The sequence below is a fragment of the Camelina sativa genome, chromosome 2, assembly GCF_030686135.1.
Source record: "Camelina sativa cultivar CO46 ecotype springtype chromosome 2, ASM3068613v1".
Taxonomy (NCBI): domain Eukaryota; kingdom Viridiplantae; phylum Streptophyta; class Magnoliopsida; order Brassicales; family Brassicaceae; genus Camelina; species Camelina sativa.
Window position 1 is genome coordinate 2,134,722 of NC_141881.1, and position 25,004 is coordinate 2,159,725.

The 25,004-nt window shown below is 39.9% G+C and overlaps 9 protein-coding genes and 1 non-coding gene across 17 annotated transcripts; 4 read left to right on the top strand and 6 right to left on the bottom strand.

Moving 5' to 3' along the window:
- Positions 1-1,358: 1,358 nt before the first annotated feature.
- Positions 1,359-2,369, bottom strand: LOC147948115 (uncharacterized). The gene has a single exon (XM_087493208.1). The coding sequence runs from the start codon at positions 2,367-2,369 to the stop codon at positions 1,359-1,361; it is 1,011 nt and encodes a 336-aa protein (XP_087349334.1).
- A 1,063-nt stretch (positions 2,370-3,432) lies between these two features.
- LOC104747278 (ubiquitin domain-containing protein 7SL RNA1-like) lies at positions 3,433-4,212 on the top strand. Its single transcript, XM_087477196.1, has 2 exons — positions 3,433-3,740; positions 3,831-4,212. The coding sequence occupies exons 1-2, from the start codon at positions 3,433-3,435 to the stop codon at positions 4,210-4,212; spliced, it is 690 nt and encodes a 229-aa protein (XP_087333322.1).
- Positions 4,213-4,491: 279 nt separating this feature from the next.
- Positions 4,492-4,797, bottom strand: LOC147948116 (signal recognition particle RNA). Its single transcript, XR_015586482.1, has one exon.
- Positions 4,798-5,318: 521 nt separating this feature from the next.
- On the bottom strand, positions 5,319-7,184 carry ABP1 (endoplasmic reticulum auxin binding protein 1). Its single transcript, XM_010432278.3, has 5 exons — positions 6,801-7,184; positions 6,496-6,602; positions 6,166-6,366; positions 5,761-5,825; positions 5,319-5,669 (listed from the first exon to the last, which is right to left on the bottom strand). Exons 1-5 carry the CDS (start codon positions 6,916-6,918, stop codon positions 5,564-5,566), a joined length of 597 nt encoding a protein of 198 aa, XP_010430580.2. The 5' UTR covers positions 6,919-7,184; the 3' UTR covers positions 5,319-5,563.
- A 272-nt stretch (positions 7,185-7,456) lies between these two features.
- LOC104714816 (transcription termination factor MTERF4, chloroplastic) lies at positions 7,457-9,266 on the top strand. The gene has a single exon (XM_010432290.2). It carries the CDS (start codon positions 7,457-7,459, stop codon positions 9,089-9,091), a length of 1,635 nt encoding a protein of 544 aa, XP_010430592.1. The 3' UTR covers positions 9,092-9,266.
- Positions 8,234-12,839, top strand: LOC104714824 (putative E3 ubiquitin-protein ligase RF298). Of its 5 annotated transcripts, XM_087464864.1 has the most exons (5): positions 9,289-9,488; positions 9,784-10,670; positions 10,747-11,738; positions 11,857-12,025; positions 12,128-12,839. In XM_087464864.1, the coding sequence occupies exons 3-5, from the start codon at positions 10,785-10,787 to the stop codon at positions 12,277-12,279; spliced, it is 1,275 nt and encodes a 424-aa protein (XP_087320990.1). In that variant the 5' UTR covers positions 9,289-9,488; positions 9,784-10,670; positions 10,747-10,784; the 3' UTR covers positions 12,280-12,839. The 5 variants fall into 5 exon arrangements, 4 of the variants coding, with proteins under 4 accessions (XP_010430601.2, XP_087320990.1, XP_010430617.2 ...); XM_010432315.3 differs by having other exon boundaries at positions 9,784-11,738; XM_087464859.1 differs by lacking the exon at positions 11,857-12,025.
- A 166-nt stretch (positions 12,840-13,005) lies between these two features.
- Positions 13,006-16,032, bottom strand: LOC104747286 (putative F-box/kelch-repeat protein At3g24610). Its single transcript, XM_087464875.1, has 4 exons — positions 14,339-16,032; positions 13,994-14,225; positions 13,741-13,881; positions 13,006-13,368 (listed from the first exon to the last, which is right to left on the bottom strand). The coding sequence occupies exons 1-2, from the start codon at positions 15,236-15,238 to the stop codon at positions 14,169-14,171; spliced, it is 957 nt and encodes a 318-aa protein (XP_087321001.1). The 5' UTR covers positions 15,239-16,032; the 3' UTR covers positions 13,006-13,368; positions 13,741-13,881; positions 13,994-14,168.
- Positions 16,033-17,252: 1,220 nt separating this feature from the next.
- On the top strand, positions 17,253-19,092 carry LOC147948117 (RNI-like superfamily protein). The gene has a single exon (XM_087479747.1). The coding sequence runs from the start codon at positions 17,741-17,743 to the stop codon at positions 18,926-18,928; it is 1,188 nt and encodes a 395-aa protein (XP_087335873.1). The 5' UTR covers positions 17,253-17,740; the 3' UTR covers positions 18,929-19,092.
- Positions 19,093-19,244: 152 nt separating this feature from the next.
- On the bottom strand, positions 19,245-22,930 carry LOC104714862 (LEC14B protein). Of its 4 annotated transcripts, none has more exons than XM_019233522.2 (10): positions 22,590-22,930; positions 21,665-22,176; positions 21,382-21,501; positions 21,067-21,144; positions 20,742-20,918; positions 20,555-20,632; positions 20,281-20,459; positions 20,007-20,165; positions 19,849-19,909; positions 19,245-19,701 (listed from the first exon to the last, which is right to left on the bottom strand). In XM_019233522.2, exons 2-10 carry the CDS (start codon positions 22,100-22,102, stop codon positions 19,510-19,512), a joined length of 1,482 nt encoding a protein of 493 aa, XP_019089067.1. In that variant the 5' UTR covers positions 22,103-22,176; positions 22,590-22,930; the 3' UTR covers positions 19,245-19,509. The 4 variants fall into 4 exon arrangements, with proteins under 4 accessions (XP_019089067.1, XP_087335868.1, XP_087335870.1 ...); XM_087479742.1 differs by having other exon boundaries at positions 22,456-22,848; XM_087479744.1 differs by having other exon boundaries at positions 22,441-22,806.
- A 337-nt stretch (positions 22,931-23,267) lies between these two features.
- Positions 23,268-25,004, bottom strand: LOC104714887 (F-box/kelch-repeat protein OR23). The gene has a single exon (XM_010432359.2). The coding sequence runs from the start codon at positions 24,798-24,800 to the stop codon at positions 23,487-23,489; it is 1,314 nt and encodes a 437-aa protein (XP_010430661.1). The 5' UTR covers positions 24,801-25,004; the 3' UTR covers positions 23,268-23,486.

The window sequence follows — 25,004 nt, forward strand, 5'->3', positions numbered from 1 at the left end:
AAAAATCGAACTCCTCTGTTCCCATATTCACCGAACTTAACAAAGAGTTCTGCAGAATCCTCATGTTTCTCTGTTTCAGCTTTTGTCCAGTCCCAACCTTTGCTTTCATCAAAACGTACGTCCCTGCTCACAATGATCCTCTTACTTGACGGATCAAGTAAACGGTAGGCTTTTGAGCCTGGTTCAGTTCCCAGATTTACCAACATTCTCGACCTGTCGTCCAGCTTTCTTCTTCCCACTGACTCTGTTTTTGCAAACACGATGCAACCAAAGGTTCTTAAGTGATCAAGATTTGGTTTCACGCCTTTCAGCATCTCATACGGGGTCTTATCTATCAATGACCTGGTGGCAATTCTGTTGATGAGGTAAGTTGAGTGCCTTACAGCTTCTCCCCACAGATAATTTGGTAAGTTCATATGTTTCAAAACACTTCTTGACATCCTTAAGAGAGTTATGTTTCTCCTCTCAACAACTCCGTTTTGTTGAGGTGAATACGGAGCTGTCAATTGCCGAATAATTCCGTTTTGCTCACAAAAAGAGTTGAACTCAGTTGATGTGAACTCACCACCCCTATCGGTTCTGAACGCCTTGATCACACATTTAGTCTCTTGTTCTGCTATTCTTTTGAATTTCTTGAACTTATCCAATGCTTCGCTCTTCTCTTTCAACAGAACTGTCCACATGTAGCGTGAATAGTCATCTATTAACACGAAGATATACCTTTTCTGAGCTAGCGTACATGGTGTGATAGGCCCACAGAGGTCACCATGTATGAGTTCCAGAGTCTGCTTAGCTCTATACGAAGATGCCTTCGGGAAAGGATCCCTTGCTTGCTTACCGAGTAGACATGACATACATGTTTGTCTGTCAACTTTAATATTCGGTATGCCAGTAACTAACTCTCTGTTGATCATCAGCTTCATCGTGTCTGTGTTGATATGACCCAATCGAGCATGCCATGTACTCGATGGTGAGTTTACTGAAACCAGATGAAGACATTCAACACTCTCAACTTCCATCACCACTTTGTAAAGTCGATTCTTGGACCTTGTTGTTCTTACAATAAGCTTACCTGTTCGATCATAGAGCATCAACTTATCATCCAACATTCGCACCTCACAACCTGCTTCAGTGGCTTGGCCTAGACTCACTATATTGCTTCTCAAATCGGGTATGTAGTATATGTTATGCAAAGCTTTCTTCTCACCATTCTCAAGCAAGAACCTTATGGATCCCTTACCTTTAATGTCAACCCGAGAATCATCTCCGAACCGAACTTTTCCTGTAACATCCTCACTGAGCTCATAGAAAAACCTTATGTTTCCACTCATGTGGTTACTTGCTCCATTGTCAAGGTACTATATATTGTCAGTATCAATAGCAGCTTCAAAATTACTCGGTTTCACCTTGTCTTCCTGCAAATAGACTACTTCATTCATCATCAACTCATCAGCTATATGAGTTTCTTCATCCTTTTTCTCCACTATCTCTTGAAGCTTGAGTAGCCTATCTGGACAATCCAAGGCATAATGACCTTGCTTATCACAGCGAAAGCAAGTAATATGAGACAGATCTTGTTCTTTGTCCTTCTGTTGAAAACCGAACCTGCCGCGTCCTCTACCTCTGGAAGAACGACCTCCTCGTCCCCTTCCTCTGTATCCTCCAAACGGGTTTGTATTGACAAACATAAGTTTGCCCTGATCATCATCATGGTCTGCTTCCTCTTCTCCAATCCTTTCTTCATAGGCTTTTAGGCGTCCTACTATGTTCTCGAAACTTGTCTTGTTTAAGTCGAGCACTTGCTCAAGAGAAGCCACTATGTAGATGAACTTCTTTCGAGGGAGACTCGACATAAACTTCTTAACAAGCACGGGTTCTGCTAACTCCTTGCCTAAAGCTGCAGATTTTGTTGAAATTGCAGAATGTTTTTCAACAAACTCGTCGATCTTCTCAGTTTCTCTCATCCTTAGACGATCAAACTCTGCCATCAGCGTCTGTAGCCTCGCTTCTTTCACCATATCAGCTCCTATGTGTCTTGATCGTATAGCTTCCCACATCTCCTTTGCTGTTTCCTGAGCACCAATCTGGAGGGTAAGAGAGTCGGGAATAGACTGAACAATCAAAGCAATAGCTAAATCGTTTTTAGTCTCATCAATGTTTCCCTTCTCAATAACTTCCCAAGATTTGTGAACTCTGAGACAAATCTTCATCTTCATAGCCCATACTGTGTAATTGCTTGAGCTCAGCATAGGGCACTTGATCGACGAGGATCCTCCTCCTTCAGATGAACCGAGGTTGTCATCTTTTCTTGTTACCAAAGTCTTATCTTCTCCACCTTCTGTCAACGATTTCACATCTTCTCCCGCCATTGTTTCTTGCTCTGATACCACGTGTAGAACCAAGAACAGAACACAAGTGCTTTAATAAGAATTACTCTCTTATTAATCTTAAGGAAAATAGCTCAAAACCTTAAGCTCAAAAACTCATAAGTTGTGCTACACACTAGCACCTCCTTATATAGAAGAAAAACACTAAAACCCAAAACCCAATAGGATTAGTACAACCAAATATATTTTAGATTCTCCCAAAACATATCAATCCTTATCTCATGTATATTTAGATTCTCCTAAATATACTTTGGCTTTATCCTCAAGTTATTGCAAGCTTACAACACCTTCTACCATGTATTTTGACATCAACTATGTTATTATACTGCAGATGTTATTGACATAGACTAGTTTTGGATTCTCTGTAGTGAGCTTGACAAGTTTTACGTTATGGTCCATGTGTATCAGAATCACTCAAAACAGACATGTAAACTATTTGATAAAAAAACAAACTTCCTACTGAGTTTGGAAACCAATAATATAAAACTCGTCTAACTTTTTCTGGATTGGTACAGAGCAAGTCAATGTTCTCAAATGGTGAAAAACTAATTATCACAGTTGAGATCATACAAGTTAAACAATACAATGGGAAGTCTCTTTGCACTCTTGTCCTCATCATCATCATCTGCATCTCACATCGGCTACAAAATGGCGAATCCGAGGAGCATACCATTTCACCTTCTCTATATGTTCCACTGTAACTTCCCATCTATGACCTAAACCATAAAAACTAGTTATTCTCTAGTATTTACCCAGATCAAGATTAGAAATCTCATCACACAGTAAAATCCTAGTCTTGATTCATAAACTTGTTTAGGAGTACCAAAACTGAATTAAGTATTGTGATTTAATTTGATACCGTTGGATCATTTTAGTAAATTGGTAAAAAGATAGCTATCAACGGTTAAGATTCTCATCGATTTGATGATACTCGTGAATATAAAAACCGATTCCTGAGGAAACTTTCTTTACAAGTCATCAGTTTCTTTCTCTATTTCTCTTCTTCAACAGTCTCCTTCATTGATTTGACACCATTGATATAGTTATGAAGCTGTTCGTTGAGACTCAGAGTGGCTCATTGTTCGAGATTGAAGTGGATCACAAAGATACACTGTCAGAGGTCAAACAAAAGATCGAGAAGTCTCAACGTATCCTTGTTTCCAAACAAACCCTTCTCTTCGACGGCATGGTTCTTCAAGACGATCTTGACATCGAACAATGCCAGATCGTCCACGAATCTCGTCTCCAACTCTTCGTTTCTCCTGACCACAACCAAACCGAGCAATCTCCTCCACCGTCAAACTCAACAGAAGAACAGATCATCGACGGTCATGATCAAGATTTAACGACTGTGACGGTTCAAAACGATCAATCTCCACTGCCAAACACAACAGAAAATGTCATCGACCCTTATCAAGATTCGACTGTGCCGACTCAAGTGCCTCAAACCGAGCAATCTCCATCGTCAAACTCAGTCGAAGAGATGATCACTAACATTCAAGATTCGTCTGTGAAGGAGAGGATCCGGAACAAGAGGATTGTTGTATACGTTTCGCCGTATTCAGGTGAGAGTAAAGCTGCCAAGGAGATTCCGGTGGCTGTGAGTGTGAAGATGAACGATGACGTGAAAGAACTGAGGAACGAGTTGATTAAGATTGAAGAGAGGGGTGAGTTGATTCTGCCGGAAGAAGGTTATTTTCTTATACACAAAAACAGAGTATTGAACGAGAATCTCTCATTCTGGGTGGTTGGTGTTGATCACGAAGATACAATTCAGATCCTCCCTACACATCTTACTCGTGGCTCTTTTAACCTTGACTCTTAATTCACAATTCTTGGGGTGGCAAAAATTGTATTTCCATACATAGAAAAAATGGATATGGTACATTGTATAACCTATTGAAGGTTCAGCTCTCTGCAGTCTCCTCTTTCTTAAAGTCTCTTGATTTGGTGTCTGTTTCATAGCTTTGGTCATTGCACAAACTGAGTTTGTGTGTTCCCTCAAATCCCTCTTAACGCATGATCCCTAGACAAGCTCAAAACAAAAAGCTTAGTTTTTATGTGACTAGGCTAAAAACGATGTAAATTACAAAAGAGGGGAATAAAAAATGGTGGTTCAGCTGAGGTCGAACCACGAGGTCATAGTGGCTCTGGGCGGCGCTGAGCTGTAATCCGTCCACTGCTGTAAGCGAGAAGTAATCGCTGCTCTGTGAAGCCAGCCTCACGCATTGCCCTCCGACTTTAGAACCCGCCTGAGCCAAGCCTTCGCTCAACCCACACGGACTACTCACAGCTTGGACTGGGCAGCTCAGAAACATGCCGACACCAGAACCGACCTGAGGAACCGAACCAGTGTTCCACCATCTTATAGTCCCCACTTGGGTTACAAGCTCTCGTTACTTAGCTCGACGGTATACACTTCATTTTGTGTCATATATAAACAAACACAAAATGTTTAGAGTGACCGATGTGGGACAAAAGACTCTTACATTAGTTTAGATTCATGAATTTATCATTTGTGTAGGCCAAAGCCTAATAAAAAGGCCCAATAGTGAAATTGAAGTAATGAGACTTTAAAACAAGTATTTGAACCAATTCTGCCACTACTAGAGTGGCACTGATAACTTTCACACATGGAGTCTCATCAGTCATCACAGAGTACAAGGGACAAAACAAAACAAACGGTTGAATCACCAATTTATTTGAAGAGGTGTATATATCAAGACACATAAAGCTTTACATGATTTCGATCTCTAGTCGTCTTCCATGTCCCAAGTTAGGTCTTCAACTTCCATCTTTTGGGTGATACCTTTGTGTTAATCACAATGTGATTGGTGAAATCATTATTACTCCGAAAATTACAAACAATAACCAAGATGTAATGCTTCAAGGCGTTTACATATTTGGCCAATTGGATTTAGAAAGAAAATGTAAAAGTGAAACTCTTTTTTTTTTTTCAACCGCAATCAAGATGAGCACAATTACATATTTTCATGACCAATAAGACTCACTTGACTCGAGAATATCAAAGACTGAACATTCAATTACTTGCTGGTAACATCATTCATGTAAATTTCTTGTCAATTTACCAGCATCAACGTGTAGTGTCACAAAACCTTAACTATGATCTTACTATCTAAAGATTGTGCTAAGTTTTGGCCTCGGACATCATAGCTTTAAAGCTCGTCTTTTTGCGATTCTTGAAGGCATTGCTCATCCCAATAGTAAGGGAACTTCAACCTCGCAGCAGTGTGTGGCATAAACCAGTCATCATAGGTGAAGCTGTTTAAAAAATCGAGTGTCCATATGATTAGTAAAAGGACAGTAACATAAAATATTTATCTATAAGCCAATTTTGGGAGATGTTACATACACTTTAATAGGCGGCCGAGATATAATAACCAACACTTGCAGGTCCTCGTGACCCGTGTTCTTGACCTGTAAGAACCGTAGTAGATGATTGTGAGCTAGTTTCCCTATGATAAACCTAATAGAGTTTCTAGCATAAGAAAAAGCCACCTTTCTCTGATCTATATTCGTCTGTGACAAAGGTGTTCTTCTAATAGTGACATAAGACATTCAGCACATCTAATACACTTGAACCGTCTTAGGGAAATTACAATGAGTTGCTTTTATTTGATCAAATGTTATGTTAAGTTAACATCTGTGCATTCGACAGTGGACTATTAAAGGTCAAACAAACTAGGATATCAAAGTCTAAGACTCAAGGAAAGAGCCAAATCATCTGAAATGATGTGTGGGAGGTGGAAAGACATACCTGATGAGCATCATTAATGGGAATATGAAGAGTACTGTTAGCAAAGATAGGAAATTCAATTGGTTTCCCAGGGAAATTTCCATGTGTTTCAGCGAGATACAGAGTACCATTACCCTTCAGGACAAGAAAAACCTCTTCACAGGAGTGCCTGTGAATTGGCGTCTCTGAACCTGGTGCAAATGTTTGAAGCCATATCTCCACCTGTAAATCAGTTGCGCGATTCAGTGTTACTGTTTCCAACAATGGAAAAAAAAACAACAAAACGGAAACAGGAGTGGATACTAACGGACATAGTTTAAAAAAACAGCAATGGCTTTGATCATTCATTACCTCTTTCATTCCATGTAATACGGAACCAGCAATAGTCATGTGAGAAAGACCAGGTCTTCCATAGCTATCCTGAGGAAGGTCACTAATGTTCCTCAAGATTGGCAAGCCTAGATTCCACCATTCAACAGTCAAGAACCAATATCATAGAGGATTCAGTTCACCACTCAACAGTGAATAAGAAAACATCAGAATTTCTAAGTGTCTAAAAGCTACAGATCGATGAAATTGCAATTTCCAATATAGGTCGTGATAAGTACTAGAAGCAATTTTATGACGAGTAGAGGAGAAAAAACCGCGAAACTTACCATTGATGGGACAAGGAGCTCCTAGAGTAGTATCAGAGAAGTAGAACAGAAGAAGCGCGGCGGAGAATACGGCGGCGATCGAAGATGACGAAGCGGAACCAAACGAAAGTACGATCATTTTCTCGATGCTTCATCCAACGAAGCCTCACAACTGCTAAAATGAATTGAGATACTTCGAAATAGTCCCGCATCTTTGTATTTTGTCTTTAGAAACCCCCAAAACTATTAAAAGTATCATAATTGATCGCGGACGTATGGGTTAATGAGAACATTTCAGATAATTCGGGGATATAATGGGAACTATTAGAAAATAAGGGGCTTAGAGTGTCTATAATTCGGATAAATCATTTCAATGGAGAGTGATGAGGAATCTTTTATTTCTCCTGTGAAAAAAAAAAAAAACCTTACCCGCTCCTCTAAAACCCTCGTCTCCGGTGAGACTTCACTGTCAATTTCAATCGTACGTTACTCCAATTCTTCTTCTTCTTCTCTCGATTGATATAGTTTATGTTGCTTGCTTCTAATTAGGTTTTATGTGTTTTTGGTTCGTTGATGTTAACTACTCCTGAATTGTTTGAATTGATCCTGTTCAGGTTTCTGGGTTAGTACGAATTGGTATGATTTAGTGTGTTCTTCCGTTTTTTTGTAGGTGAAGGATGAAGATTAGGTTCTGTAGCGGCTTCACAAAACCTGGGTTTTTGCTAGTTCATTTTGAGCCACCGTCGTTTTTTCCCGTTAGATCTCGTTCGCTCTCTGATTCCACTTTTGGAAACTTATGTAACCACAAGAAGAGACCTGGAATTGGAATTGGTCTAACAGTTCAATGCGCTATTGCGAATCGGAGATTCTCTTCACGTTCTGTAGATTCACCGAGAAGAGAAAGGTCGTCTCGTTCTTCGGGAAGGGATAGGGATAATAAGGATAAGGATAAGGGAAGAGGTTCTCAGTCTTTGTATAGTCGTCCTAGTTTGTTAGATATGAATAAAGATAAAGCTGCTAACCGTGCTAAGGTTTATGAGTTCTTGCGTGGGATTGGGATTGTTCCTGATGAGCTTGATGGTCTTGAACTCCCTGTTACAGCTGATGTAATGAAAGAGCGTGTGGAGTTTCTTCACAAGTTGGGACTTACTATTGAAGATATCAACAATTACCCTCTTGTTCTTGGTTGTAGCGTGAAGAAGAACATGGTTCCGGTTTTAGATTATCTCGGGAAACTAGGTGTGAGGAAATCGACGTTCACTGAGTTTCTTAGAAGATACCCGCAGGTTCTTCACGCTAGTGTTGTTATAGATCTTGCACCGGTGGTTAAGTATCTTCAAGGACTGGATATTAAACCGACTGATGTACCTAGGGTGCTTGAGAGGTATCCTGAAGTTTTAGGCTTTAAGCTGGAAGGGACTATGAGCACATCAGTCGCTTATTTGGTTGGTATAGGTGTAGCTAGGAGGGAGATTGGCGGTGTTTTAACTCGGTACCCTGAGATCTTGGGAATGAGGGTAGCTCGGATAATTAAGCCTCTCGTGGAGTATCTCGAGGGTCTTGGTATTCCAAAACTAGCTGTAGCTAGGTTGATTGAGAAGCGGCCTCACATTCTTGGGTTTGAGTTAGCTGATACGGTGAAACCAAACGTGCAAATCTTGCAAGATTTCAATGTTAGGGAAACATGTCTTCCTTCTATAATTGCACAGTATCCTGAAATCATAGGAATCGACCTGAAACCTAAGCTTGAGACGCAAAAGAAGCTACTTTGTTCAGCCATTGATCTAAACCCGGAGGATATCGGCTCTTTGATCGAGAGAATGCCGCAGTTTGTTAGTCTCAGCGAGTCTCCAATGTTAAAGCACATTGATTTCCTTACCAAGTGTGGGTTTTCAAACGACCAAACGAGGGAAATGGTAGTCGGGTGTCCTCAGGTTCTGGCTTTGAACCTCGGGATAATGAAACTGAGCTTTGAATACTTCAAAAAGGAAATGAGAAGACCACTTCAAGATCTGGTGGATTTCCCCGCGTTCTTTACCTATGGACTTGAGTCTACTGTAAAGCCGAGGCACAAGAAGATCATCAAGAAGGGCATAAAATGTTCATTGGCTTGGATGCTTAACTGTTCAGACGACAAGTTCGAACAGAGAATGAGCTACGACACAATAGATATAGAAGAGGTGGAATCTGATCCATCTTCTTCTTCTTCTTTTGACATGAGTACATTGATGCAACCTGAAAGAGAGGAACCTGATTCTGATTCCGAGTACGACGAAGAAGAAGAAGATGATGACGACGAGGAGTTTGCGTAAAACCGGATTGAAGGAATATTATTATATCATCTGTATACTTTTGTATTGATTGATTCATTTTTGATCATGTTTAGTTGATGATGATGATAGATAGCAGAACAAAATGGACCAGAAGATGTAATGACGAAATTACCCTCAGGGGCAAATCAGTAATATTGAGTCTTTTCAACACCAACCCTTTTTGTAAAAAAAAACTCACGATCAATTTTGGTGAGCTCCTTCATCTTCTAGCCACGCACTTCTTCTTCTTCTTCTTCCTCCTTCCTTCACAGTGCCCTCTCGCTCTCTGCAACACTCTTATATTTATTTATTATTTATATTCATCGATCCTTCTCTCTCTCTTTGATCCTCTTCCGATCGTCTTTTTTTCCCGCGGTTTCGCCTTCCACCGTTTCCGGTCAGTTCACGACTCCGTGATTTTGTTTTTTTTTTTGTTGAATGATCAAATGGTTTTAGTATTAATCCAGATTCGATTGCATTCCGATTGAGCTGCTATGTTTGATCAAATCTTATCAGTCTCCGTGGGGGGAATTGGGTTGATTTGTTCTGGGGAATTTGGAACGATTGTATTGTAATTTGGGAATAATCGTCTCTGTGCCTTTGCATTATCACAAAGCTTCCTTGATTGTTTTATTGAATCTGTCACAAAGGATATGGTGTATGAACACTAATCGTTTTTGTTATAATCTCAGGATCTTATTGCTTAATGGTGGTTGTTGAGAAGCAAGAAGAAGAAATGAATGAGTGTGGTGTTCTCAATGGTGGCAAAGTGGTGACGTCTTCAGTGTCGTCACCACCACAAGAGAAAGGAAGGAAGAACAAGAGAAAGTTAGCTGATCCTTCTCCACAACAAACTGCTGGTTCCTTAACTGAGTTCCCTCGTTATGAGTTACATTCACTCAAGTCTCAAAACTCTTTATGTGAAAACGACTCCAACGGGCAGCTGAAAGTTGAAGAGTCTGAGTCTTTAGGATGGGATGATCCGTTTGCTTGTCAGCTCGAACAGCTTTTATCATCGAATTTGCATAACCTTTTCCGTAATGCAATGAATCAGATTATGGACTGTGGGTATAGTGAGGATGTTGTTCTCAAAGCTATTTCAAGCAGTAGGCTCTACTGTGGAGGAAATGATCTCGTGTCAAACATTGTTAATGATACATTGAGTTTTCTAAAGAGTGGGAAAAAAGTTGCTGGTTCGAGAGACTATGTGTTTGAGGATTTACAACAGCTTGTTGCGTATACGTTGGTTGAGAAGATTAGTCTTGTTAGGGAAGTTAGGCCATCGCTTTCAACAGTTGAAGCTATGTGGAGGCTGTTGATGTGTGACTTGAATGTTTTGCAAGCATTTGAAGTGGAAGGAGAAGGATTTGAGGGCTCTTCAGGTTCCAATGCGAATAAAACATCGGAAACTCAAGGTGCCGAGGGTATTCCTCCAAAATCTACTGACTCAGATAACTCAAAGTCCCCAGTGTCCAATACTCAGTGCAGTCACAGTGATCCAGTCAAATTTGGGAACTTCCCAAATGTAAACAACTCCAAAAATCCTCATGCTAGTGGAGGAGCAACACCTGGAAAAGAGGTATTTTCTGTTACCACTGCTTCTGCTGAAGGCACTAAAAGTGCATCCCTGACTTCTGTTTCTGATGAAAAATTAGTATCTTGTCGAAAAGGCCGCACCAAAAAAGAATTGGCCATGCTCCGGCAGAAATCATGCGTGGAGAAGATTAGAACTTATAGCAAAGGTGGTGGCTATAAGACGGCAAAGTTTGGTGGTTTCCTTGTGGAGAAGAGAAGCAAAGCAGCTTCTGATTTACTGTCCGCACAAGCAAGAAATTCTTCATCAAAGATTACAACAACAGAGGTTGTGAAAATTCCTTTAGCTGAGAGTAGTGGTAGCAGCACTCTCTCAACTAGTAACAGTACTAAGTCAGATACGCCTGCATTAGATGTGAAGGAGTATGTTACTGCATTACCTGCTAATAATGCTCCAGCAATAGTAGCTTCAGAAAAGAAGTCCAGTTCTCAGCCTGAAGAAAAAGCTTCTGTATCTACAAAGCCAGCACCAGATTACTATGCTGCGATCCCGTATGATGCATCTCTGGGAATATATGTTCCCCGAAATAAAAGAGATGAATTGATTCTAAAGCTAGTTCCCCGAATGAAAGATCTGCAGAAAGAATTGCAGGACTGGACTGACTGGGCTAATCAGAAAGTAAAGCAGGCTACTGTTAGACTTCTTAAGGACCAACCAGAGCTTAAGGCACTAAGAAAAGAGAAAGAAGAGGCAGAAGAGTTCAGGAAAGAGAAGCAATTACTGGAAGAAAACACTATGAAAAGGAGGTCTGAAATGGAGTTGGCCTTGAATAACGCGACCAACCAGATTGAAAGAGCTAACAACGCAGTTCGCAGGCTCGAGCTGGAACAATCTCTGTTAAAGAGAGAGAGGGATGCTGCTAATATAAGAGCTGCCGAGTCCGCTGAGAGCTGTAGAGAAGCAAAGGAGAGAGTGCAAAGATCGTTGAAAAATGCTCAGTCGTGGGAAGGGCAAAAGGTTTTGTTGCAGGAAGAGCTCAAGAGTCAGAGAAACAAGGTGGCAGAGCTGCAGCAAGAAGTTGCCAAGGCAAAAACCCGCCAAAACCAAATTGAGGTTAGCTCCTTGTGTAGACAAAAAAGCCTTTGCACGTTTTAGGTCTTCTCGTCTTCGGAGCTGTAATTTATTGTATGGTAACTGATCATATCCTTTCCTCTACAATTAATTTTTTCAGGTAACCATTTCATTCTTTTGGCTGGAATATTCACATTTTGGGGTTTTCCCAATGGTTTTCATTGTTTCAAAGGAATTAAGAGAAATTGGAGGAATAATATGTTCACATCCGAGATTTTGTCTTTTACATACATCTTGTGCCGTGTTCTTTAAATCAAGAATTAACCTTGGTATTGTAGTAGATACTATGTTTCTGATTAACAATGTAGTCGGTATGAAAAAAGATTGTATGGAAGTATTGATGAAGAAAACTAATGAAAACTCAATTGCAGGCTACTTGGAAACAAGAAAAGGCAGCGAAGGGGAAACTCGCTGCTCAAGCGGCTGCATTAAAGAAAGAGAGAGTGAAACTGGAAGAATTCGGAAAAGCAGAAGAAGAGCGGATCAAAACAAAAGCAGAGAACGACGTGAAATACTACATTGAGAACATCAAAAGACTTGGGAGTGAGATCTCAAAGCTGGAACTCAAGTCAGACGGCTTGAAGATAGCTGCATTGAAAAAAGGCATAGACGGTAACAAGAGCGGAATGAATCATACGACAACAACAAAGGCCAACACGATGGCAGGAGCAAAAGTATGGGAGAATAATCACGGGGAAGAGTCGAAAATCAAAAGAGAGAGGGAATGTGTGATGTGTTTGTGTGAAGAGATGAGTGTGATATTCTTGCCTTGTGCCCATCAGGTTCTTTGCTCTAAATGTAACCAGCTTCATGAGAAGGAAGCCATGGAAGACTGTCCGTCTTGTCGGGCCAAAATCCAGAGGAGGATCCAGGCTCGTTTTGCTCGCGGGTAAAAAGCTTTTTCTCCGCTCTGGTTTTTAATCCATATGGCAATGAAGGTTTTGTTTTGGTTTTGTTTTATCTTTGGACTGCTCTATTTTACATCCAAGTTATACACATCTTGTAAAGAGTGACTTCACAATTTGCTCATTTTCTATATATCCCTCAAGAATAAATGGAGGAAGCTCTTCCAACTTTCTTCTCTATCAACATCGTTGATTATTAATCGTCTGAAATTTTCATAAACCACCTAACACATGTTTCTCTGAATTTGCTTTGATTATAAGACTTTGACTTTTTGTCGGCATCCTTTCGTGAACCATTGCGTCTCCCTCTTCTCAGTTCTCACCACCTTTTAGTTGTGTTTCTTGGTCGTCATAATATACCTTATTGAATTTGTAATCTTCCTTTTTTTTTCATTGATCTACAATGCAAATCCTCCTCTAAAGCCTCTCTGAACAAAAAAAAAAATTGAAACCAAGATCTTTGGAGATTCCTTTTCCCGCAACGTCATAGTCTTTTTCTATTTCCACTGAGCCAGCGACCCTTCAATTCTCTACTCCCGCCGACGCTTCAATCGATCTTTGGTAAGTTTTGATGCGTTGGTCTCTTTTTTTTAGGATACAATTGTAGCTTAGATAGTGCTAGTATTTATAACGTCAAAAGAGATTTTGGTTCACTTGTGAAGTCTTGGCCGTTTGAGATGACAGGCGTGTGTATTATAGAGATAGCTCTGTATTAGATGTGCAATGAAAAAAATTCCAACATTAATAAGGTCAAAAGAGATTAGATTTACTCCTAAACTTTGGTCTTCCTCGTGACATAAAAATACAGCAGACTAAGATTACACAACTTCTTCATCATCAGTCAAAGACTCTCTAATCCTAAAGGCTTGTGCATCGGAGATATAATAGGTGAAGAGGCTCGATTCCAATATGGACATCTTTATAAGGGAATGAATCAAAATATCCAGCAAATCCTGGTTTTGGTGAGTTATGTATGATACTATGATCCCAGTAGACTCAGTTTCAGGTTAATGAGAAATGGAGATTTTAAAGATCCCATTAACAAGCAAAAAAAAAGACTAGGAAAAAAAAAAGCGTACCATGCACCGAAGCTGAGCCAGAGCCGATTGGTAGATTGAACTGTAGCGTTGGTTGTTGGATTTTATTGAGAAGTTTGGGTGAGTAAATGTGAAAACCTAATTAAGATATACATGCAATGAGAAGATGGACCAAAAGAAAACCTGAAAAGAAATTATACATCATGCAATGAGATCAACATGAGATGAGATGATATAAGAAACTTAATTGGAAGCATATAAGTTTTCAGATATTGAGAGAAACAGAACACAAAACCTTAACGGTGTATGAGTGAGGATCAAGTTTGGAGACAAGATGGGCCCACTCAATTGTCCCCCAAACCTCGCCTTCAGGGTTTCTCTTTAAGGAAATCTCAGCGCACCAAAGCTCCAACCTCTTAGTACCAGTGATAAGAAACTTGTGATGACTAGGAAATCTGTTCTCTTCGATTCTAGGGAGATACACCTTCCAGAAGACCACAATGTTCCCACGAGAGTTGCTGGTCACTCTGCTGAAACCAAAATCGGTCCAGTAAAGCTTCCACGCGGTATTAACGTTCTCAACACACAATTTGCCATTTAAACCAAATTTACACCAGTGATAAACATCCAAACCCATTACCTTCTTCCAATCCAACTCATCTGGCTCACACCACATTAAACTCCCGCGAGTACCTGTACAGTACAAGAGCCCCCCTAGGGCACACCAGTCTCTTCTGTTTCCCCGCTTCGAATCCCGATTACCTCTTCTCCATATACCTTCACGCGGCAGGTAATAGATGGTTTGGTCATCCTCGTCCACCGCATAAACTTTGTCTTCCATGACCACACTTTTGTCCATCCTACTTGTGTTCCTGAGTATCTCCGGATCCTCAGGTAACGGCAAAGTGTCCCAAGTTTGAGTCTTTGGATCAAAAACCTCTGCCCATTTGGAGGAATCAACTTCCTCGCAGCCTCCGAACACGTAAATCTTACCGTCTACCACGTTCGCCGCTGGGGAAGCGCGAGCTACTCTCATGGACCGGATGCGGCGCCACGAGTGAGAGAGACAATTGAGGAGCAAGACATCAGAAGTGGGGTTTCCGTGTATGATTCCACCGATTACATAGATCCCATAATCCAGCACCACGAAAGAGGATGATTCCGGAGGCTGATAAGGGTAGGATGGGATCGGTCTTAGCCTACGACTCACAGACTTGTTGGTGTCATCATCTCCACGAGTACGGCGGCGGAGGATGAACCAGCGTGGAGTTGAGTAAGGAGGTATGCTTAAGCAAACATACCAGTACTCGTCGGAACTAAAACCCATCAGCTGACGCGTGCGGTAGAGATCAGGCGAAACCACGAGAGAGCGGAGGCTCTTGGAGGTCATAGACAAGACCGCTCTGTCAAATCTCGAGAGGCGGGACAAGCAGTTCAGAGCAACATCGTGTGGTAGCAACGATAACCTAGACAGAGACAGAGACAGAGACGTCTCCTTCTTCTGCCTTTTATTGTGCGGCCGACCGGCGTAACTGGACATCCTTCCTTACAAATTTCACAAAGGACACTTTTCTGGTTGATTGATTGATCTCCTTAATTCAGATTTCAGTGTGTTTTTTTTGTTTTTTTTGGTTATCGTGTAAAACAAGAAAGGTTTAAGACAAGAAGCTCTTTTATAACTGTTTTTCAGATCCTAGACCGACTTTGATTTAAAACAAAACTTTAGTCTCGTACGTTCCTTTTACTAATCTCTTTGTGATTCTTTTTTACAATTCCCACCACGATATATATGGATTTCGTGAAACATAATCCTCCAAATTTATTAAGTATATCTTTTTGTATTTTGTATGCTAGTATTATCATCATATTCATATACAGTATATCTTATGGCTATATTTTGTAAAAATCTCAATTTGTAGAAAAATCATAATCAGCCATGCATCACTCATGTTAAATCCACTTGAAAACATTTACAGATTTTGCACCGTCCAACCACTACCAAGTACAAAACTAATTTTACATGATTCAACTACTTCTCCCACATTATTTAATTATCCTCTTATTTATACATTACTATCCGACGACACTAGAAAAATGTGTTTCATTCCTCATCTTTTCTTGACTTAAGAAAATTTTGAGGGTTCTCTTATTATTCTTCCATGGAAACCACCAAACACCTCGTAAATATAATAGGGATTATGTTTAATTTCAACTTTTTTATTTTTTTATTTGATATGTATTGTTGAATACGATCAATACACTAATGATTATGGTATTAACGTATCTTTTATTTATCTATATACCTTTAAACTTACATTTTAGCAACAAGTATACAGTATACTCTTTGAGTTTTAGCCACTATGACATTTTATATGACCAATTAATTATCCATCGGTGCTTTAAGATATGATTTTTGATTAATGATTTTTCCAATGGCAATGACTTCTATACACTCATTTTAGAGTTCGATAGTACTCTTTCTTTGTGTGTTTGGCCGAAAAGCAGGCAAAACGCATTATTCACGACATAAAATTACATTATTATAAGAGACGTATGTGACGCTTTTTATCATCACTACGTGTGGATGAATCAACCTTTTTAATAATTTTTCCTTTGTCAAAATACACAAATGGTTAAATTTTAATGCATGGGTTCATTAGCCTCGTAGGCATATGATTAGCCATTGAATTAAATGGTACAACCATGATGAAATATAGGATTTCATGAATAATATGTATTCTAAGCTGAAAATTTACTCCAATTCAAGAATTAATCATTTTAACTATATCGTTGTGATAATAATAACAACTAATACCTATAGGTCAAATTTGCACTCATTGTATAGCTAATCATTAGAAGCCGTAGTTTTTTTTTTTGGTTATGTATAACTATGGAGCATATAAAGAAATGAACAAGCAGATGGAGTGAAAATGACTAGTGATAGAGCATCACTAAAACATTCATCTCTATCACCACCATCATTATCAACAAGACAAACAACACCAACGTCAAAGATCTATTAGTTATAAAAACATTTTTTTTTTTGACAACTTTGGTGAGCACATCGGTGCAAATGTGATCATGACCACTGAGAGGGATACAAAAATACAACAAAACACACATTCCAACAGGTGTGCAAATTCTGTTTCGGTGGAAGTTATGGGACCATAATTTTGGAAGAGCTTATAACAATTTCTTCTTTGGCTTTGATCACTTGGAATTATCTCTCTTGGCTTCCTCTTATAGAATTAGAGATCCACCTATAATCGAAATGATCTAATACGATACAATAGCATATGGAAATTAAATTTAACTTATTACTGTTAAGTAATTAACTTGTGGTTGGAAAAAAAAAACAAAAAAAAAAACGGACGTGTCAACGGACAAAAAGCCTAAAGTACACACATGTCATGTGAGTTACGAACCCATCACCAGGAGTCAACAGAACCACTTTAGGCTCCTCTTACTTCCGAAGCTGCTGATCTGTCACTCCAAAGCTAAAGGCTCGGACAGCCGTTTTACCTGTTGCATATTCCCGACATAAAATTACATTTTCTTTTATTTTCTGACTGACACAAAAACGAATCACAAAATGTAAAAACCCACTTCTCTCACTCTTGTTGTAGCATTCATTTATGACTCTTTTCTTCTTTCTTCACAAACCCACCCAAAAAAAAAGTAATCTCAGAAACAAAAAGTAAGACGAAGAAGAAGAAGAAGAAGAAAGTTTTATTCCAGCGCTCTTGATTTCGCTTCCTTCTTAAGCCATTTTGATTACCTCTTTTTGTCTCTCTCACTTCTCTTCAAAGATACCTTCACTTCTTTATATATATATTCCTTAAAATTTCCCTCTTTTTTTCAAGTCATTTGATCGTCACCACTAGTATCAAAATCCTCCATTGAAGCTCTTAGTTTCAACCACATTACCTTCTTCTTTCTAACTCACTCTCACTACCCATTTGGAAGCTTTGTTGCGTTTTTTTTTTTGTTTATAAAAAAGTTTCTGTTTTTTTTTTTTAATAATAAAGCTGTAACGGCTACTATGAGATTTGCTACTCTGTTTTATGTTCTGTTTCTTCTTCTTCGATTCGGTTTAATCGTTGATGCGATCATCGTCCCAGTTGATTTCTTGGCTCTTCAAGCGATTCGTAAGTCGTTAGATGATTTACCAGGTTCTAATTTCTTCGATTCTTGGGATTTCACCTCAGACCCTTGCAGCTTCGCCGGTGTTTTCTGCGACGGTGATAAAGTAACCGCGCTTAACCTCGGCGATCAAAAAGCCGGTTCACCCGGTTTATCTGGTCGGATTGATCCGGCTATTGGAAAACTCTCTGCTTTAACTGAGCTCTCAATCGTACCGGGTCGGATCATGGGCTCGCTACCGCACACGATCTCCCAGTCGAAGAATCTACGGTTCCTCGCTATCAGTCGGAATTTTCTCTCCGGCGAGATTCCGGCGAGTCTCGGCGAGCTTACGGGACTCAAAACACTCGATCTGAGTTATAATCAGCTAACCGGGTCGATCCCTCCGTCAATCGGATCCTTACCGGAGCTATCCAATCTGATTCTATGTCACAACCACTTGAACGGATCGATTCCTCAGTTCCTCTCGCAAACGTTGACCCGAATCGATCTCAAACGGAACAATCTCACCGGCGTTATTTCTCCGACGTCTCTTCCTCCGTCGATGCAATACCTCTCACTCGCTTGGAACCAGCTAACCGGAAGAGTAGACCGGGTTTTACTCAGATTAAACCAGCTCAATTACCTCGATCTCAGCTTAAACCGGTTCACCGGCGCAATCCCCGGTCAGATCTTCACCTTCCCGATAACCAACCTCCAATTACAACGCAATTACTTCTACGGCGCGATTCAACCGGCGAATGAGGTAACGATTCCGAACGTCGATTTAAGCTACAACAGATTCTCCGGCGAGCTTTCGCCGCTTCTCTCCAACGTACAGAACCTATACCTGAACAATAACCGGTTCACCGGTCAAGTCCCGGTTAGCTTCGTGGATCGGTTATTGGCAGCGAATATACAAACACTCTACCTCCAACACAACTTCTTCACGGGGATACAGATTAGTCCGGCGGCGGATATTCCGGTGAGCAGCTCGCTGTGTCTGCAATACAACTGTATGGTGCTACCGGTACAGACGCCGTGTCCGGTTAAGGCCGGTTCGCAGAAAACCAGACCCACAACGCAATGCAACGAGTGGCGAGGGTAGAAACGTAATTTAGGCATTTATTTATCTTCGGTTCTTTTCTCTCCGGTTATTTTGTTATAACTCTTTTCGAGTTTCGGTCGTCGCAAAAAAAAAAAACGATTTGTTTATTCGTTGGTGACTTTGTGAATGTGGCGTAAATGATAATGATGATGGTTCGAATAAAATGAGTAACGCCTATATTATCATGCATGCATTATATTTTTGTTGGGTGGCTAAAACTAATTATTTTAGTTGGGAAGTGTAATAATGCCTTATAATGTAATGAATAAAAAATACATAATTTTAACTCTATAAAGTAATGTATGTAACCAAACCATGACAAAAGTGTATATAATTATTACTACATTTGCATACCATTCGAAACACATATATAACCTTTTAAAAATGGTTGGAGAAGAGAATGGTGTTTGTCACACACAACAAGACACTGTCCACACGCACACCAAAGCCTTTTTTTTCTAACTTAAAAGCCTTATTTGATGATTCTTACTTTGTGTTTATATTGTTTATCATCATCTTCTTCTCTACAGTTTTATATATATGACTTACAGAGACGATGTGTATGTGTAGATATAGATGCATCAGTAGTAGAAATGTCTCCTCCGAACCCTCTTCTTACTCATGATCGGTGCCTCACCACTTCCCGGAAATTCCCATCTCACAAGATCTCCGTCCCACGAAGAGCTTATAAGCGTTGGGTAATGCGGATGCCAATTACAGTCTCTTACAGGTGAGGTATGGTGCTTTAGCACTGCCACTTTATCTCCACTTACCTAAGACCAGATAATGAATCCAAGTTTGGTCAAAATAGAGTTGATAGAGACTCAGCACACACCAATTAGTATCAAACATAAACCATAGGGTGCTACACTTTTCATGTTATTGTCTCTAAAATGTGTTTATGAGGATTTATGGTTTACCAAGTCGTATATGTAGACAGAACTGTCGTTGGATCCTGTGTAGATGTACTTTTGGCCAGTACTGTAAAAAAAAAAGCCAAAACAAGAATTAGAGAAATATGTGAAGAGACTTATCCTTTCTCAGGCTTGGGATATTATGGAACTACAAAGAGACTGACCTATGCGCTGGAGAGAAGTAGCAACGGATGAGAGTACGCAACACTGAGTGACCTTTATATGTCGACACTGACTGATCAGATGGATGCTTTAGATCTCTTGCTTCAGTAGGATAATCCATCCATCTGTAATCCCATTCATAGTTTCTTAGCACCTCATGCCTGAAAAAAAAGAACAATCAGTTCCATCAACGAATTCCTTGTGAAACACCAAAAAAACAAGATGCGACCAACAAATGCTACAGGCTGTATACAGTTTTATGACGAAAATTGTTACCTTGCAGGTACACCTGAGGACATTTTTCTGATATCCCACAGTTTGATGGTTTGGTCTTTGCCATTTGATATGAAATAACGACCATCTCCACGGCTATCGATAAAGGTAACACCTTCGAGGTGACCCACTAAAACACCAGCTGGCTTATCTCTCCCAATGAAACAACGCCTATCCCACACCTATTCGTGTAATGAATTATGAACAAGATCCTGTTACAACTTTGCTAATAAAGGCCAGAAACTTATTGTACTATTGCAGCAACAAAAACAATCACCTTGCAGAGATTATCATCACTTCCAGATAAAATCAGGTGTCCACTTTCATCAGCAAAGCACACAGTATTTACATCAGACTGCATAAATGGAGAAAATGCTATCAGTGCTAAAACTATAACATCACCACTACTAATACACAGGTACAAATCTTAGGAGAAATTGACCCAACCGATAAAGAAATTTTACCGTGTGTGCAACTGTCCGGAGTGAAACTCGATTTGCTTCGAGATCATAAACATAGATGGAATCATCACTGCTCCCAGCAACAAGTTCTCGTCCATCAGTCGAAAATTTCACAGAGAATATTCCAAAAGAGTACCCTCCATCTTCATCAGAAGAGAAGTCTAATCCATCATGGATCTCCTGCAAAAGACATGGCCCTCAAAATTAAATTAACCACATTGATAAGATGTTGAAAACAGAAACTAAACATGTGAAACAATATCAAGCAGGGATCTGATCCCATAATAAAAACATTTCCCCTATCTAAACACTTCCTGTGGTTCCATACCGTAACATTTGCATGAGACTCGGTTGTGCCAGACCCAACATCAACAATGTGAACAATAGGTGACATGCTTGCGTAAACCTGCAATATCGAAACAATTCATTATTCTTTATTTTGGCAGATAAGCATAGAGTTTTGATCTAAACAAGAGACCATATAAAGATTAAACAAACCAACTTACTCTGTACCACTATAAAAGATATGGTCTGAATCGAGGTCAAACTTTTCATTTAAATCATATGGGAAAATTTAATCAAACATGAGCAAGTTGTAGTTGAAAGATACAAAAACTTGTAGTTGAAAGATACAAAAACTTGCCAGATTTCGTTGATCAGGAGATAGAGAAGTATCAGTAACGGTCCAACGCAAACTTTTCGCAAGAATATCCTTTTGAACTTTCCATCCCTTCTCTACATTATAAATCCGAATATGGCTTCCCTGAAAAATATGATTTGATTAATGCAAGGTATGCAGATTGATTCATCCAGCTTCTCGACTCAGGAAATGGAAAAAAAAAGGGACATGCCTAGACTCTAGAGACGTATCATCTGTTCCTGTACCCTAAACTAACAAACAATAATTACAAGGATGAAGGATTAACCTGAAACCCCGCAATAAAGAGAGAACCATCAGTTGAAAACTGAGAGACATATGCTCTGCTGTTCATTTGATCAACAAGCCAAGGACCTTTTACAGGCAAATATCTGCTAAGCATATGGCAACAATCAGCGGCGGAGAACCTTCCTCTTCCAGAGAAATTACTTTCTCGACCAGCCAACATCCTCACAGTAGACACAGGTAACTGATGTCTCCCAGGGACTTCACGGCTAAACCGTTGATGAGGACTAGATCTCAATTTAGTAACCTGACTGATTTCATGGTCTAAATCTGGCAGATGTTCACTTGATCTTTGACTACCACTACTACTACCAACTCCACAAAAGTCTTTCCCAGCATCACAAAAATCGGCTTCTATCTCAAGTCTACTCATTGCATAACCCATTTCATCAGCATCAATCTCACTTGGTCCAAAATACATTATAGAAGATAACTACCATTGATATTCTCTTCAAACCACAGTTTCATTCACAGTCACCTTGAACCATAGCTTGCCTGCAAAATGTTCAAGTTTCATCAATAAACACATTCACACACTAAACCCCTCTTTGCCATTTAAACCCAGTTATGCAAAATAACTAAATCAAAGAAAAACAATCTGAAGATCACGATACTACTACAACTTCATCAATCATCAATTTAACAATCAAAATATCGGAAATAACAAAAAACCCAATTCAAAAAAAGAATCAAAGTCATCGTCTTTATCTGAAACAGCATCAACCCTAATTGTTCAAGCATCGAATTAGAAATGCATACAAAAGTTGAAATCACCAGAGACATGGAACGATCGAAAGAGCCCAGAAACAGTATCACTCCCCCCAATTTGAGAGCTTTGACCCTAAATCGGATCGCGAATTTGCACAGCTAACAAAAAAAAAAAAAGGTCAGGTTTTTAAGCTGATTACCCCGTACTACGCAAAAATGTTGAATTTGTCGAAAAAACTTTTCGCCTTTTTCAATAAAAACTTTGATGAGCGGATATGGTTTCTTCGTCGACGTGTGTGTAAATGAAGCGTGCAAAGCTGTGTTGCCACGTTTGACTTTGTACTACATTGGGTTAGTAGTGTGGTCACTTCCTTAATCATTGAGTATAATACTCCTATTTTTTAGTGTATCTTGTTTGATCAACCTTCAAAATCTCATCTTAAATGTTTTAATACAGTTAACCACCAATGGAAAAATGATTTACACCTCATCACATGGCCACAATATATGTGGTACCACTCAATTCTGTGAACAAGTATGCAAATGCTACAATGACACATTACATACTACTTCTAGCTTCAATGTGTGGTCTGTATAATACAAACAAACACATCAATGTTTCGGTGATCAAATGGTAAGAGACTGTCTTGTCTGGTTCTATGATCACACTTGCTTACGGTCGGAAACTGTCTTTTATTATAACCAAATCTTTATATAAAAGAATAGTGAAGTTATTGCAGAATCTGTTGTTAAGATTCACAGTCAAAAAGAGATTCCAAAAGTCTTGGATTTGGATAGTATATGGGAAAACTTAACTTGAACTGAGAGAGTAGAAAAAGAGAACCTGCAAATGTTGCATTGTTTTGCAGCTAGAGCAATTTTATACAAAGCCATATTATAGTTTGTATTTACAATATAACAGAGAATACCCAAACATCTTTTTTTTTTTTTTTCAACCTGTACACAGATAATGTGGGAAGGATATGTATGCATACGGCAAAAGAAACAGACACGATACTAAACATCATCAGAGCTCACACCATGAACAAACAAATTTTATTCTAGACGATGTGATGAGAGTTTTTTTATAACACCTACTACAATCGGATGGTGCACATAACCGTGGTCCTTAAATCGAGTTGATGATTAAACGGTGGCTTTGTGACAACTGATCTCCAAGTTTTCTTCTTAGGATCATAGATATGAATCATCAACGAACCAGCATTCCTGTGTTGTCTAGTACCACCCCTTGTGTCCATCAAGTTATACCCATCCAAAAGAATCATAACATGTAGTTCACCGTTGAGCGCAACGAAACCAACTGGTTCGTCATAAAGAGCTTTCTTAGGCACACTTGACTCTCTTCTCCACCGATTCGAACCAATCTCATACCTAAGAATCCGATCCTTATCCAACATGAAAAACACCGGCTTAATACCACAATCAACAGCAACAATCTTCCCTAGCTTAGGTCTCTCTTCTTCTCCCCACATATCTCCAACAAGCCTCCATTTCTCACCACTCAGATCCATCACTGCAGCGTCTCTATAGTACTCATCAACAGGGAGAATCCCAGAAACAGTCCTTGATCTGCCATATCCACCCATCACCCAAAACTCTCTCTCTTTCTCCTTCTCCTTCTCATTCCCAACCAAGAAACCAACACATCCTGCTCTAAACCTAGGCAACTCATCCATCTCTCTCCACTCATCTTTCTCAACATCATACATCTCAACCGAACTCATTCTACTTCCCGCAGCACCAAACAACGTGTGCCGTGATCCTCCTCCCGCCACAATGATCCGATTATTAGACAAACCAGTCACCGCAGCACAAGCGAAGCTTCCTCTTGGAGACAACATCGGAGAGAGACGTTCCCAAATCGATTTCACGAAACTGTAACGGAACACAGTCGAAGTAGGCAAAGGCACATCGAGAGGATAAGACCTAGTATCGAAAGCAGAGCCGCCGAGAACGTAAACGCAGGGACCAATCGCGACGGCTACGAAATTGCAGAGACCGTAAACGTGAGGGTTACAAGGCAAGAGAGGAAGCGGTTTCCATGAAAGAGTGACGGGATCGAAGAGAAACGGAGGCGAAATCGAAGGATCTTGAGGGAAGATACAGAGGAGATGCGAGAGATTGTTGTTGTTTTCGCCGTCTGTGTTGTCTCGGCGGCTATGGCGGAGTGAAATTAGGGTTTTGGAAGAGAGGAAAGCGTACCATGATTTACAAGTGGATTTGAGACGAGAGATGTGAGGGTAAGGGACGAAGGAGAGGATCAGCCTCGCGACGTCGTTTGATAAGCCTGGAATCAAAGTCAAGCTAGGATCAATACGACGCTTAGGCCGAGGAAACGAAGACGACGACGACGAACACTGTAACCGTGACGAGAATATAGGTAGAGGCATGGTTGGAGAAGAAACTCCGGCGAGATTTGTTAATGGAATGATCGATTCAATGATGAGTGAGACAGAATCATCATCATCGGAAATGAGTAAAAAGACTGAATTCTGATTCTTCTTCTTCGGCTGAGGAAGAAAAAAAAAAAAAAAAGCAAATCTGATTTTAATTTTCAAGTTTGAAGGATCTCTCTCTCTCTCTCTCTCTCTCTC

Coding starts and splice junctions, on each gene's coding strand:
- LOC104714816 (XM_010432290.2), top strand. CDS start 7,457: ATGAAGATTAGGTTCTGTAGCGGCTTCACAAAACCTGGGTTTTTGCTA.
- LOC104714824 (XM_010432299.3), top strand. CDS start 9,798: ATGGTGGTTGTTGAGAAGCAAGAAGAAGAAATGAATGAGTGTGGTGTT. Junction 11,739..12,127: donor CCCGCCAAAACCAAATTGAG/GTTAGCTCCTTG, acceptor ACTCAATTGCAG/GCTACTTGGAAACAAGAAAA.
- LOC104747278 (XM_087477196.1), top strand. CDS start 3,433: ATGAAGCTGTTCGTTGAGACTCAGAGTGGCTCATTGTTCGAGATTGAA. Junction 3,741..3,830: donor GATCAAGATTTAACGACTGT/GACGGTTCAAAA, acceptor GACTCAAGTGCC/TCAAACCGAGCAATCTCCAT.
- ABP1 (XM_010432278.3), bottom strand. CDS start 6,918: ATGATCGTACTTTCGTTTGGTTCCGCTTCGTCATCTTCGATCGCCGCC. Junction 6,603..6,800: donor AGCTCCTTGTCCCATCAATG/GTAAGTTTCGCG, acceptor GGTGGAATCTAG/GCTTGCCAATCTTGAGGAAC. Junction 5,826..6,165: donor CCATTAATGATGCTCATCAG/GTATGTCTTTCC, acceptor CGGTTCTTACAG/GTCAAGAACACGGGTCACGA.
- LOC104714862 (XM_019233522.2), bottom strand. CDS start 22,102: ATGTATTTTGGACCAAGTGAGATTGATGCTGATGAAATGGGTTATGCA. Junction 21,502..21,664: donor TCTTTATTGCGGGGTTTCAG/GTTAATCCTTCA, acceptor CATATTTTTCAG/GGAAGCCATATTCGGATTTA. Junction 19,910..20,006: donor TACTTCTCTCCAGCGCATAG/GTCAGTCTCTTT, acceptor TTTTTTTTACAG/TACTGGCCAAAAGTACATCT.
- LOC104714887 (XM_010432359.2), bottom strand. CDS start 24,800: ATGCCTCTACCTATATTCTCGTCACGGTTACAGTGTTCGTCGTCGTCG.
- LOC104747286 (XM_087464875.1), bottom strand. CDS start 15,238: ATGTCCAGTTACGCCGGTCGGCCGCACAATAAAAGGCAGAAGAAGGAG. Junction 14,226..14,338: donor ATGAGTTGGATTGGAAGAAG/GTAATGGGTTTG, acceptor TGGTTTCAGCAG/AGTGACCAGCAACTCTCGTG.
- LOC147948115 (XM_087493208.1), bottom strand. CDS start 2,369: ATGGCGGGAGAAGATGTGAAATCGTTGACAGAAGGTGGAGAAGATAAG.
- LOC147948117 (XM_087479747.1), top strand. CDS start 17,741: ATGAGATTTGCTACTCTGTTTTATGTTCTGTTTCTTCTTCTTCGATTC.